Source organism: Populus alba, chromosome 12 (genome assembly GCF_005239225.2).
Source record: "Populus alba chromosome 12, ASM523922v2, whole genome shotgun sequence".
NCBI lineage: Eukaryota > Viridiplantae > Streptophyta > Magnoliopsida > Malpighiales > Salicaceae > Populus > Populus alba.
In genome coordinates this window covers 11,860,362-11,874,641 of record NC_133295.1, presented here as the reverse complement: position 1 = coordinate 11,874,641, position 14,280 = coordinate 11,860,362, and the positions used below count along the sequence as shown (strand labels likewise).

The following is a 14,280-nucleotide window of genomic DNA, read 5'->3' as shown; positions in this document are numbered from 1 at the left end:
GATTGTCGATAATGAGAGTTTTTTAATGGTTTTTTTTAAATTGAGTTCATCATAATACTTTTTTTTATTATTGTTTTTTGATATATTATTTGAAAAAAATATTTAAAAAATAAAAAAAATATTTTTTGATGCATTTCTAAATTAAAAAAATCTTAAAAAGTAATCATTAAGTCTCCTAAATTTAATATTTTTTATATTTTTAGATTATTTTAATGTAAAAATATTAAAAATAATTTTTAAAAATTAATAAAACATATCATTTTAATATATTTTTAAATAAAAAATATTTTAAAAAAATTATTATTATTATTATTATGCTCCAAACCATCGGTGACCATAAATTCAGAAGTGACGGTGGAAATTGTTATTAAAATGACCTTCGATGGCGGAACTGACAGAGCACTAATCTCCATACGTTGCGTTTTTTTTTAACCCTTTCTCTAAAGCATGCATGTGTCTTCTTTATTTCTTGATGGGTCTACTCACTCGCTAGTGGGAAATGAGCTTTTTCCTCATGCACATGCTTCCCTTTTTTAACCTCCTATCATTTTAGCGCCCCCGCCCCTTCTTTAGATGACAACCTGCACTATGCCATGAGCTCACTTTGCCATTATTTCCTAGTAAAAGTAACTTTTAAAAGGTTGTAAAGACGTGCTCAAAATTTAATGCCCCGTCTCTTCTCCTCACTAATTTGCAGAGATGAATGGTGACTCCTGCCAGTACCTCTCTTATAGCTAATACAGTAGCAACATGTAATCATATCACAGAAAGCTGTGTCTGCTAAAGATTTGGACATATGTGGCCATGTCGTATAAAAACTACCCACAAAAGCAAAAGCAGGGGTGAAAACCAGAAGCTTCTTTATCCTCGCTGTGGCTAGAACTTGTACAGTGAAAATTCCATCTCCCTCTCTTTCTGACTCAAAAATATCCAAAAAGCAAGAACTGTATAAGATGCCAAATCTACTTTTCTTCGCACTGGCAATAGACAATAGTGGTTCCTAGAGAGTTCCTTGATTCCGTTATAAAGGCAAGAAAGCAGATAAGCATAGAAGCTAAAACTAAAGCAAACCCACTGTGCCTAGAGGCCTGCTCCTGGCAGAGGAAAACAAGAATGGGGTGGCTCAGAACTAAACCGCCTTCATTTTCCTCCATTTTCTTGCTGTTTCTCACACTTTCATGTGTTTCCACAGCCCAACAACCGAACCCCATCAAGACCATTGTGGTTTTGGTGATGGAAAACAGATCTTTTGATCACATGATTGGTTGGATGAAGAAATCTATCAATCCAGCAATCAATGGTGTTTCAGGGACAGAATGCAATCCTGTATCAACCAAGAATCCAGGCCCACAATCCATTTGTTTCTCAGATGATGCTGAGTTTGTGGATCCAGATCCTGGACACTCTTTTGAAGCTGTGGAACAACAGGTATTTGGCAATAGCTCTATTCCTTCGATGACTGGTTTTGTTGATCAAGCTCTGACTATATCACAGAACCTCTCTGAAACTGTCATGAAAGGCTTTAGGCCTGAAGCTGTGCCCGTTTATGCCACACTTGTAAAAGAATTTGCAGTCTTTGATAGGTGGTTTTCTTCAATCCCTGGCCCTACACAACCCAATAGGCTGTTTGTGTATTCTGCCACTTCTCACGGCTCAACAAGCCATGTTAAGAAGCAATTGGCTTCAGGGTACCCTCAAAAGACAATTTTTGATTCACTTCACGAGAATGGCAAGAGCTTTGGGATTTACTTTCAAAACATTCCAACAACTTTGTTCTATAGGAACATGAGGAAACTGAAGTATATTTTCAAGTTTCATCAGTTTAATTTGAAGTTCAAGAAAGATGCTAGAAATGGGAAGTTGCCAAGCTTAACTGTGATTGAACCAAGCTATTTTGATCTTAAAGGAATGCCTGCAAATGACGATCACCCGTCTCATGATGTTGCTAATGGTCAGAAGTTTGTCAAGGAGGTTTATGAGGCATTGAGAGCTAGTCCTCAATGGAATGAGACCCTTTTGGTCATTACTTATGATGAACATGGTGGATTTTATGACCATGTTAAGACTCCTTATGTTAATATTCCTAGCCCCGATGGGAACACTGGCCCTGCCCCGTCTTTCTTCAAGTTTGATAGGCTTGGAGTTCGTGTGCCGACAATTATGGTCTCTCCTTGGATCAAGAAAGGCACTGGTAAGTTTAATTTTCTCTTACAGGTGAAGTTTGGGTGGTACCTAATGTCAGTAGATGCTTCGTTACTGATCATTTTGACTTCTGAAGAATTAAAGTCGTGTTCTGTTGTTTCATTCTCCCACTTTCATTTTCTATTGTATTGATATAATTATTTGTTTCTTTTCAGTGATAAGTGGCCCAAGGGGACCTGCTCCAAACTCAGAGTTTGAGCACTCCTCAATTCCTGCAACTATAAAGAAGATGTTCAACCTGTCCTCTAACTTCTTGACTCACAGAGATGCATGGGCTGGCACATTTGAAGGAGTTGTTGGGGGGTTGTCCTCTCCCAGAACTGACTGCCCAGGTATTCTTAGTCTTATCAATGCACAATTAGGCATAAATAACTTAAATTTAAGTAGTGATGGATTGATCATTTCTTAGTCTTGTGTACTGATAAATCACATGGAGGAGATAGATTGTTTTTTAAGTGCGCCTTTGCAAACCATTGCAGTGACCTTGCCAGATGTAGCACCTTTGAGAAGAACAGAAGCAAAAGAAGATGGTTCACTGTCCGAATTCCAGAGTGAGGTGGTTCAACTAGCAGCTGTTCTTAACGGTGACCACTTCTTGAGCAGCTTCCCAGATGAGATGAGCAAGAAAATGAATGTCAAAGAGGCGCATGAATACGTGGAAGGTTCTGTTACAAGGTTCATCAGAGCTAGCAAAGAGGCTATCAATTTAGGAGCAGATGAATCTGCCATTGTAGATATGAGATCATCACTTACTACTAGATCTTCGGTTCACAATTAGTTATTAATCATTAGGGGTTTTCCTCCGTTTCTCTGTTCAAAATCGTGTGTAGCTCCGTGTCATTAGATTGGTGGAAGTGGAGTGCAACAAAAGCAAAAAGAAAGCTCTCCTGCTTAATTATTTTGATTACTTTGAATCGTTTGAAGAAAACAGTCTAGTGAAGCACAAGTCCAGAGTCATTTGTAGCAAGTGGCCAAACAGGAAAAGCACTTTTAGCTACAGAAGTACGCAACTTTTGGTGTTCATTAAACCCTCAAAATTGCCATTCTTCCATTCTTTTAGTTAGCACCAACAGGGAGATACTGTCACACTGCTTTCCGAAACAATCTCATTGCGACCAAAATTTATTCCAATAATCACATGTGCTCGAGAACCTATTGAACAGATTTCACAGAGATAAAAGATGTGAAAACGCCCCCCCCCCCCCCCCCCCAATGATGTAACATTACCATGGGATTGAGCACTGTTGGAGATTGGAGATGACAATACGCCTATTGAACACAAACTCAGCTTGCCGCCCGAGCACAATTTTTTAACAAACTTGGAGACTTTTTTGGCCCAAAATTGGTTGGTGATTTAATACAGATGCATAGATCAGTCCCACGTTTAAATGCAGACGGGACCTTATTCTGCTTGGTCCACCATTAGTGCGGTACGGCTGGTAGCAAACAACGATAGGGAAAAAAATAATAAGTCCAATTTTCTGCGAGGAAAGGGATTGTAGCCATCAATTTACGGCCTTCCTGTCCTATATGCAGAGCATATGATGATGATCTTTAACATCAGTAGCTTATAATAGAGTCAACATTTTCGGCTAAAAAGTCCGTCAATGGTTTCTCTTCAAATAACCATCAATGAAACCGACAAGGAACTTTGCATTTCACTCAAGTCGTTCGTTCAAACACTATGCAATAAACTAGTTTTTATGCAGAATTCAAGTGAACCTGTATAAATCCCTCCAGCTTCCAGGAAGTCATCTTGTTGATCAAGATACATATTGCAACCCCTTTTCAGTTATGTGAGAAACCCAACATACATGACCTCCAAAGGTGCTTCTAAAGCCTAGAATCTACAGTGAGCTTCCTAATGAAGCAACTTCAAATTACTAACTTGGTAATTTGGGTAAGAACAAGTTGGGGTGGTATTAAATTCATCTTGGAAGGCTACTATGCGGAGGAATTGTTTCATTCATGAAATGCAGCTACAACTTCCTCAAAGCCAGGACAATCAGACATCAAATCGCATGTTACAATTTGTTTGAAATCACTTGATGTTGGTGATCAAACAGGGAATGCCATTGTGAATATGAAAAAACAATCAAACTTGCTTGTACCCAAAATTTCCTTCAATAGAGACAATATCCATAATGTTAAACATATCAAGATATGCAAGACATGCTCTCTTGTACAATATCTCTATAGATTTACTAATTTATGCTAAACCAGAAACTTTCTTGCTACTTAGCTCTAGAAATCTACAGTAATGTCTATCCGAGTGTCACAAAGAAAGAAAATGTCAAGACAGACATCATCTCACAAACGCATCTCCACTTAGTTCTTAATTCCCAGGCATCACTTTTCATGATAATGAGTTCTGAATGAACTTCAGACAGAATAAGGACTCTGCCATGTAGATATGTCTGCAATGAGCTCTCGTAACTGATCTATGAGAAGCTTGACATATGTATTCTTCTTTGCAAGTTCCTATGATAAAAAAATTCAAGATTAGAGCTAATTTTTGCAAATATAAGGAAGAAGAACAAACACACGAACTTTGAAGAAACTAAGAAGACATTTTAACTATGTCGCAAAAAATTGCTCATTTTTAGCAATCCAAAGAGCAGATACAGTGGCAAATAACTCTGAAACAATAAACTATATAACATACACAAATTGATTAACCAACACGAATTCAAAATTCAAAGCAAATTACCTTTCTTAGGTTGGAGGCTCGCTCTTCCAACTTCTCAATCTCAGCTTGATCTGCCGGAGAACTGGTTTCAAAAGGTTTTGCCTATTTTGGAAAATGAAAAAAAAACACACACACAATTAGCTTCGTCACCAATTTCCAAAGACAAAATTTTACCCCAATTGGAAGCCCTAGACATTTCCAGTTAGCCCAAAACATTCAATTGGCTAGAATACTAACTTATCAAGCATTGAAACTTAAACATTACTAACAGCAATATCTTCTTGACTCCCATATTATTATATACCTCAGATTAAAGCAACATTGCAACAGCAGAAAGAAGAAATAATTCTAAAAATTTGTGAAAAACTTGCTCCTGACCATTCAACTAATTAAGCAATATTCCAATCACAGACACAAAATGCCTCGAAATTCAACACTCCATAAAAATCTTCCGTTATAAATCAGCTACTATCTAATCTCAGAAAGCCTCATACATTTAGCATAAAAATTGCCCCTTTTAATCAAGCACAATTTATACCCAAACAAGAAAATTCACAATATAAAAGAAAAAAAAACTAGGGTTAGGGATTTTCAAAAAAAAAAAAAAAACCTTGTGAGAATTAGGAATTGCCGCAAGAACATCACGAAGAGCAGCAACCGAGTTCTTGTACCGGAACCGAGCTTCATCAAGAGCCCCATTACCCACCCCGCCACCACCAGAGCCACCGCCATTCAATTCAAGAGTGGAATCAGAGACAGCAGCATTAGCATCACCGTTTTGGGCATTGCTAGAAGTGATAGGGGAAGTGACAGTGCTTGTAGAGGTGGAGGTGGTGGACCATAAAGTGGGGTTGCAAAGCTCATCATTCATAGAAGAGAGGATCTGGTAAGCAGCTTGGATTGTTTCTTCCAAGTGTTTTTGGCCTTCTATGGCTAGTTCTTGTGTTGTTTTTGAGTGTTGTGGTGTTACTGGTGATATGGGATTTGAGTTGCCTTCCATTTTCTCTTCTTTGTTTGGATTGTTTTTATCTCTGCTTGTTTGAGTAAGATTTTGTCAAGTGGGATTTTTTTCTTTCCTTTTTCCTTTCTGTATCTGGTTTTTCTTAGAAACCAAACATGGGATTGGGAAATTTTGTGTTTCGGAACAGAAACACTATATAAATATTAGTTTATAAGAGGAAGAGGATAAACTACATCTGAACCATCAAACTATTTTATAGATTTTACTTGAGTCTCAAATATGCTAGAAGTTTTCAATTGATGCAATTTATGCATGTTTTGCAGTGCGGTATGGTGTTTGTATATAAAAAACAAATTTTATTAGTATATTAAAATCATTAAAAAAATTATTTTAATATTTTTTAACATAAAAAATATATAAAAAACCAGTTAAACCGCAAAAACTAACATCTATTGCACGTGTTTGGTTCATGTTCTGACATCACTTGTTAGAAACTATTGATTATCATGTGTTCTTGGCGTTGTTGATGTCAATTACAAAAAGAGACACATTTATTGTTACTTTGAATTTTTATCCCAATTATAAATGTATTTTAAAGTCACAATCAATAGATTAATATATTTAATAAATTATTTTGTTGTTATGTTGCATCTTACATTAATAAAAAGTATTAATTATCTCTTTATATGCATGCACAGGTAAGATAAGATGATATTATTGTTATTGTTATTGTTATTGTTATAAAGTTCATTTTCTATATTTATTATGGGAAGGTAAAATGACACAAAAATTAAAGAAATAAATACGTGGAATGTTGTTAATAAAAAAAATGTAATAAATATATAATATTTTTTTAATCTTAAATCATATGATAACCAAGCAATTAGCACTTGGTTTAACTCATAACATCAACAGCATCTTCATTGTTAAATGAAGTTTTAAATATATTAGTTTCTCATATTAAATTTATTGCAATACACTTCCTTATGTTAAATTAATTTTAGTCAATGAAGAAAAGTCTTGTTAAATTAAAAGTCATATTTTATGCTAATACTATAGGTGTTTTTTTAAGAATTTTTTTTATTAACATGGATATCTAAGCTAATTTGCGTGTATTTCTATTAATCTTACGGATTCTAAAATTAACAATCATATAAATTTTCAGTGACTCTAAAATTGTTTTAAAAATTTATTAACTGGGTTGTTTGCTATCACTAAATTATATTTGTAAACATGATGTTAAAAAGAAAAAACAATTAGGTGTGCTGAAAGTTTAAAATATATATATATATATATATATATATATATATATATATATATATTCTTTCTTTTTTTTTGTGGGTTTGTTTTTACTTTTTTTTTTAGTAATTATGAAATATCTTATTATCCAATTATCAAATTCTATTATAAACATAATATTCCACAAACATTCTTAAGAATAAAAAAGGAAATATATACAATTGTATCATTTAATGAATTTGGAGTCATATGAAAATTGGACTGTATTGAAAAAATAAAAGAAATAAGGATTGTGAAATATTAAAAAGATTTTATGTGTCAAAAATAAATTTTATTAAAACATAAAAAAGGATGAACAATGATGAAAGAAAATTACAAAATATACGTCGACAGCAGGGTTCGAACCTGCGCGGGCGAAGCCCAACAGATTTCAAGTCTGTCTCCTTAACCACTCGGACATATCGACGCTTGTTGGTTCGCTCTTCATTTCTTAAAATAAATACAAATATTTAACATGGAAAATGCCCATGCCCTCCCTCCGCATCCTTCAACCTCCAAAATCACACTTTACTTCTCGAGATCCTTCTCCAAAACCCATTCACTTCACCAATCTCCTCTCCTTAGCCCTCACTGTAATCTTAAACTCTCCATTTTCCTCCTTGGGTATCGCTTCTCTTAACTCTCAACCTCCCCTTCTCTTTCCCACAACCCATTTTCTCAATCCAAGAACCTGCAGATTGGACTATAAAATGGGTATTTTAATGAAACTTCATTTTTTTTTTCTTTCTTTATCTCCCCCTACTTTATGGAGCTAAATGTGTATGGTTTATATGTCTTTGTTGTTTTGACTTCGTGCAATGATCTGTTCTTGCAGGAAAACCAGGCCTTGCCCATCTACAAACCCAGGTTGTGTTTCAACAAATCCGCAATCTTCATCATTTGCATTCCCATGGAGGATTCCAGGGAATGTAATCCAGGTTTTAAAGAATTCTCTGCATTGTGGCTAAATGAACCGCTTCAGTGTAATTTATACTTGCTTTGGTTGTTAATTTGTGCAGAAGTTGCAGGAAGCAATGCAGAAAAATGCCAAGATTCGAGTCATTGAAGATGCCCCAAATGGCAATCGACACCATACAAATGCAACCATAGTATGTATGTAAGAAAATTTGAAAGACTTTGAACACCATGATCGATTGCTTTACACTGGGAGAAAGGAGAGGATACAAGAGATACGAAAACAAGTTTAGGCCTTTAATATATTTTATTATGAATTTTAGATGTGAATGTGAATGTGAGAATAGGTACATTGATTGATGCTCATTTTAATTTTTATCAGTAATTTCTTTGGTCTTTCAAGCCAATATTTACAAGCTGAGGTTGATGGAGGGTTTGACCGCGATGTGCTTGAGTTTTTCGTAGAAGGAGATGTAGTTGCTAATAGATCTATGGATACAAAAGTAACCTATGTATACCCTTTCACAACAGCCTTGGGGGATTCACAAGGGCAGGAAGAAAGAGTGAAGAAAATCTTGGACGAGTTAGGCTGGTATGTTCCAAGTTTTTATTCCATGGATTAGATTTATATTATATTGCCTGAGCAACAAGATGATTAAATTTAGTCCTTGTTTTGAGTTAGCTTCATCAGTTAGTGGATGTTCTCAAGGATATCAGTGGAAAATCTTATCTGGTATTCACTGGTCCTGACTGATTGCTCTTTAATAGAACAGCAGAAGAATTCGAATTCATCAACTATTTTTTAGACTTGTTTAAGCACATGATTTTAAGAATTTTTATGGAGATTCTGTGTTATGATCATATAGACTATCTTAAATCATCTTGAAGCCATCATGATGGATCATTTCGGACCAACATTTACAAATGTAAATACTAAATCGCGTTGATTTTTGATGGTCCTAATAAAAAATGCCTTCTGAAGTTGACAATTTAAGTTAGATGTTAGATAAGATGACTAAGATGACATATCAGAGGTTCAGAACATGCACACATCTTGCCTGCACGTTTCTAGCTGAAAGGGGGAAAAGAAGAAGAGAAAACAGCCCTGCCGCCGCTGTCGAGTGTTAAATCAAAAGAATCTCTGTCTAGCATTGATTGGAAATTAGACTTGCACTTCCCAGGTGAAAGAAAAAAGTGGATGACGTGAAGCAAAAGCTGAAAAATCATTTGGAATACATTGCAATTACAAGCCATTACGCAGAATGAGGTAAGATAACTTGTGTAGAATGGATACGTAAATGGTGAGGTCATTTCTTGCTAGAAAGAACACATGACAACTGAAGTTCAGTCACAATGGATTGGATTTAACTCCAAACTTGGAGAAGTTCATTTCTTGCTTGAATTCTCGTAAAGCATGTCCATTTTCATGTGTGCATTACACAGATAATGTGTTTGACCCTTGAGTGGGTTTTCATGACAGCCTTGTATTGCATAACACATATATTTTAATATATGTGTGGTTAAAACTATTGTAAGATGAAATTTGATATCCAAAATTAATGAAAAGCAGGTATTCGTAAGTTATTTTAGTTTTTACAAAATTAAAACTTGAAACACAATTATATGTGGGAACCAATGCAAAAAATAGAAGTTATTTGATTAACTAAATAGTTTTTTCTTTATAATTAGACAAAAAAACAGAAGTTACTATAACACCAACGGTGCCTAAAGTTTGTGTTTCTAATAATGGGTTGGCTCAACGAAGAGTTTGCTGCTGCTTGTGTTACTAGGAGTATTAACTTGCCTCATAATTTCTGACCTCCCTGTAGGTCTGGTTCCATATTTTATTTTGATGCACGACTGAGGTAGGAGATGAATGGCTGGACATGATTAATTACTAAATTGGTTTAATTAATATGTTTGAAAACGATCAAGGTGGAACTGTAGCTCAACTGGGTCACCATTAGAAGCAAAAGCTTCACTATCACTTGATGTATCTTCTTTGATTCGGAAGCTAGACGTTTCTTCCTATCTGCAAGGTGGGTCGATTGTCACTGTCACCAAACCTTAATAGGTGTTTGGTATTGTGGTAGTTTTTGTGGTTGCGGTTTGAAAAAAATAGTTTAATAAAAAATATTTTTTGTGAGGTTGATTTTAAAAAAAATTGGTGTTTGGTTAAAACTGTGGTTGAAGTTGTGGTTTTAAAAAAAGCAGTTTCTTGTGTTTGGTTAAAAATCTGTGGTTGAAATTGTGGTAGAAAAAAAAACAATTTTATGTTTGGTAAAATTATAGTTAAAAAAGCACTTTTTAAAAAAAATTGAATTTTTTTTTTTCGCTTTGAATGAGTATGTTTTTTTATATTTTCAAATCATTTTGATGTGCTGATATTAAAAATAATTTTTAAAAAATTAAAAAAAATATTATTGACATGTTTTTTTTAGTGAAAAACACTTCGAAAAACAACAACAACCACATTCGTGTTTTATATTTGATTTGAATTAATTAAAAAAAAATATATAAACACATAAAAAATAAAATAAAATATTAATGATACTAGCAACTTGCAAATAAAAATTATTAAATGAATTTTATAAACCAACAAAAAACCACAAAAAGAAATTAATCAAGAAAATTTAAAATTGCACGTGTCGACAATTTAATAAATACTTCCAAGCAACTACGAAACTGATATTAATTTGTATCCTTGTTGAAAAATAAATTATTTAAAATTCTGACATTAAATTCAGAATAATTCATGGGTTTTGTACAATGAAAAAAATATTAAGTATAAATTCAATACATTAACATCAATCTGTTTTTCAAAATATTTTTTATATTATTATTTGTTTTAAAATATATCAAATTAATAATTTTTTATAATAAATATGTTAATATTAAAAATAAAAAAATATTTTTTAATATATTTCCATTTAAAACAGCTAAATTATCAATATAACATATTAAATAGTATAAATTAATTATTATTTTTTCTCATGTTGTGCTCTAGTATTTTAACAAGTTATTTTGTATTTTACATAAAATAAGAAAAGAGAGTGAAAGTTTAAAGAGTAAAAACAGATAAAATTTTCCTTCAGTTGTATATCTTTCCTCGAAAGAAAACATACACAAAAGGAATTTTAGCATCCCTTTCGGCTATCCCGTCAGAGACCAAAAAACACAATTCATTAAAAAGCAATTGCAAATGATCGGTGATGAAAGAGAATAGAAACGCATGAAAAGCAAAGGATATCTGCTTTTCACTTTTTACAATTGAACCGTGATTTTTAATGGGACTCGCATGAAAATAAATTGTGTTTTAAAGTTAACCAAACACATATTTTCCTGCTTTTCTGTAAACCGTAACCGCACCAGCTTAGCCAAACACCCACTAAGTCTTGAACTAAAATCTCATAAATTTCTGGTGCATTATCATTCAAATTAAAAAAAAAAAAATCAGCAGAAATGAGGAGGATAAAATAGTCCATTCCAAACTAAAGTGGACGGCTTCTTGTTTGTCCTTTAGATGAAGTTGTTTTCTAAGAGGACAGAGTGATGTCCTCCATCAGCCGCCATGTGAGAGCCAAGGCTCCAAATTGATCTGAGCTGTCCATGTTTTAATCGATCTCAAGTCTCAACCACACTAACCCTATCCTTTTCCTTCAATGTCAACCTCCCTTTCTGCAAGAAACTCCTCTATGGTGTTTTTCAAGAACAATTATTATAACAAAATTTAGTAGGCTTTGTTTTAGGAGGAGGAATGTTATTTTTAGAGGATTCATTAATCATTACAAGAAAAAAAAACGAGGTTAAATGGTTTTTTTTTTATTACAGTATAATTATTTTATTGCTCTTTATAAAAAAAATAATATTAAACGTTGATCAATGAGGTTTTTTATCTTTGACTTCAATTTTACAACAGTTAAATTATGTCATTAACCTTGAAATTTAAAAAGCTTTCCCTTCTTTTATATTTGGTTATTTAATAGTTATTGGATGTCATTAATGATAATAGTATAATTTTGTAAATAAAAAATCTTAAAGTTGGAGACGCTTGAACAATATCCACAAGTTTCAAATGGTGTGTGTCTTCGTCCTATTACCTAAAATCTCTTTAGTATAATTTTTTATATTTAGAATAATTTATGAATTTAAGGATTTTTTTAATTTCATTCCCAGTAGATATTTTTATCTATTAGATTTGGCTCTCATCCTTTTGATTACTATTTATTTTATTTAAAATAATTTTTGCAATTTGTTTTTGTAATTTTATCATTCTACAATTTTTTTCCCCTATCAAATGTAATATTTTTTTATTATTGTATTTTTTTTACCTTACAAGATTTTTTTTTAATGGTTTTTTATTCACTTCGATAGGATCTTTTAGTCATTTTGAAAATAACATGGGTTGCCTCTATTTTTTTATCTTTGTTAAATTTAGTTTTTCTAAAGGAATTTTGTTTTTATATTAAATTGGATTAATTTGTTTCTTCCATCAACATTTAATTTTCCAGGTGTTGAGCTGAGGTTGAGAATTTAATGGATTGTGAGTTTAAGAGTTTAATCTGGTTTTATAAAATTATCTCGAACTTGCTTGGTATTTTTTTTCTCCTTTTTTTAAGCTTTTTTTTTTTTTGCCACTTCAGCCTCCAACATTCTTTTTATTCATTTTCTATGGGATTTATCTTTCTTTTTTAAATAACAAGGGTTGCCTCGAGTATTTTTATTTTTTAATCTTTGTTAAATTTAGCTTCTTTAAAAGGAATTTTTTTAATTAAATCAAATTTATTTATTTATTTCATTCTCCAACATTTAATTTTACGGGTGTTGAGCTTCTTAGTTTAGCATAGGTTTATAGTTTAACGGGTTAAATGTTTGAGAGATTAACGCGAGTTTACAAGGTTCACCCAAGCTTGCTTGGTATTTTTCTTCTTTTTCTTTTTCTTAAGTTCAATTGTTTTGGGTTTCATCCACCAATATTTTGTTATTCTTGTTTTTTCGCCTTTTATAGATTTTTTTATGGTTTTGAAATTAACAAGAGTTAACTCAGAATTTATTTTTTGACCTTTGTTGAATCTAGCTTTTTTAAAAGAAGTTTTATTTTTTAATTAAATCAAATTAATTGCTTGAAAATAAGCATGAGATGCTCGATTCATAGTGTTTATTTTCTTTGCTTTATAGATCATTGCTCTAACAACACGTGCAACCTCTTTTAGTTATCAAATTCTTATATAATTTTTATTTCTTTTAAAATGTTGATATCACATGAACATTCATATTTATATTGGTAAAATATTAACCCAGCCTGCAGTGTAGTATAGGTCATTTATCTAGTTGTTTTCTAAAGCTTATTATGACAAGAAGAATAATTATCTTCACTAAAAACCTTGAACATTGAAGGTAGTTCCTCTCGTCATTTATCCTATTACTAGCAAAAGGCAATCATGTCATTATAATTGAGGCATTGAATTTTTTATGCCCTCTTATCCCTTGATGTCTAGCATGTTGTTCAATATTAATTGAACTGAACTAGTCATGACAAATAATTATCTTCTTTTATATTTAGTATGTATTAGACTAAACTAGATATTATCTTATTTTATGTCTGATAGACACTAGACGAGACACGACTAACCTGGGACTAGAACTAGTCCAGGCTTAATAAAATAAAATAAAAAAGAATTGATCTGACCTGATCCAATAAAAAAAAAACTCCAAGATAAAACACAGATAAAAATTCATTCACAATTTTTTTTTTGTTAAAATGAGGTTGCTTTGATTTTTTTAATTTGGGTCAACTTATGTTGAACCTCCCAACTTATAACTTGGGCCTTGTTCCGGGTCGACTCCTGAATAGGGTTTTAAAACTATTACATTAACAACTTGTATCCATATGTTGACTTGGATCAACACATGTTGACCCTCTCAAACCATAATCCAGGTCTTGCTTGGGGTTTAACTCCAAGTTGGGTTTAAAAACTATGATAATAATTATTTTTATCTTTATGTTGACCCTAGTTAATGGTCAATTCAACTCATGACCTGGGCTTGACCCTAAGTCAACCCCTGAGTTGGATTTTAAAACTATGATAATAATTATTTTTATTCTTATGTTGATCCAGATCAATGATCAACCCAAACTGTGACTCAGACCTTGTCCTAATTTGACCCCTAAGTTAGGTTTTAAAATTATATTAATAATCCTTAAATTGACTCAAGTCAATGGTCAATTCGGTTT

At 32.7% G+C, this 14,280-nt stretch overlaps 2 protein-coding genes, 1 long non-coding RNA gene and 1 other non-coding gene across 4 annotated transcripts; 2 read left to right on the top strand and 2 right to left on the bottom strand.

The window, feature by feature from the left end:
* Positions 1–723: 723 nt before the first annotated feature.
* Positions 724–3,230, top strand: LOC118044544 (non-specific phospholipase C6). Its single transcript, XM_035052885.2, has 3 exons — positions 724–2,191; positions 2,358–2,534; positions 2,682–3,230. Exons 1-3 carry the CDS (start codon positions 1,114–1,116, stop codon positions 2,978–2,980), a joined length of 1,554 nt encoding a protein of 517 aa, XP_034908776.1. The 5' UTR covers positions 724–1,113; the 3' UTR covers positions 2,981–3,230.
* Positions 3,231–4,286: 1,056 nt separating this feature from the next.
* LOC118044545 (mediator of RNA polymerase II transcription subunit 30) lies at positions 4,287–6,152 on the bottom strand. The gene is made up of 3 exons (XM_035052886.2): positions 5,502–6,152; positions 4,913–4,993; positions 4,287–4,683 (listed from the first exon to the last, which is right to left on the bottom strand). The coding sequence occupies exons 1-3, from the start codon at positions 5,889–5,891 to the stop codon at positions 4,585–4,587; spliced, it is 570 nt and encodes a 189-aa protein (XP_034908777.1). The 5' UTR covers positions 5,892–6,152; the 3' UTR covers positions 4,287–4,584.
* A 1,323-nt stretch (positions 6,153–7,475) lies between these two features.
* On the bottom strand, positions 7,476–7,557 carry TRNAS-UGA (transfer RNA serine (anticodon UGA)). Its single transcript has one exon. It is a non-coding gene; the product is annotated as a tRNA-Ser (tRNA).
* A 75-nt stretch (positions 7,558–7,632) lies between these two features.
* On the top strand, positions 7,633–8,421 carry LOC118044901 (uncharacterized). Its single transcript, XR_004686870.2, has 3 exons — positions 7,633–7,844; positions 7,966–8,068; positions 8,150–8,421. It is a non-coding gene; the product is annotated as an uncharacterized lncRNA (long non-coding RNA).
* The last annotated feature ends 5,859 nt before the right edge of the window (positions 8,422–14,280 follow it).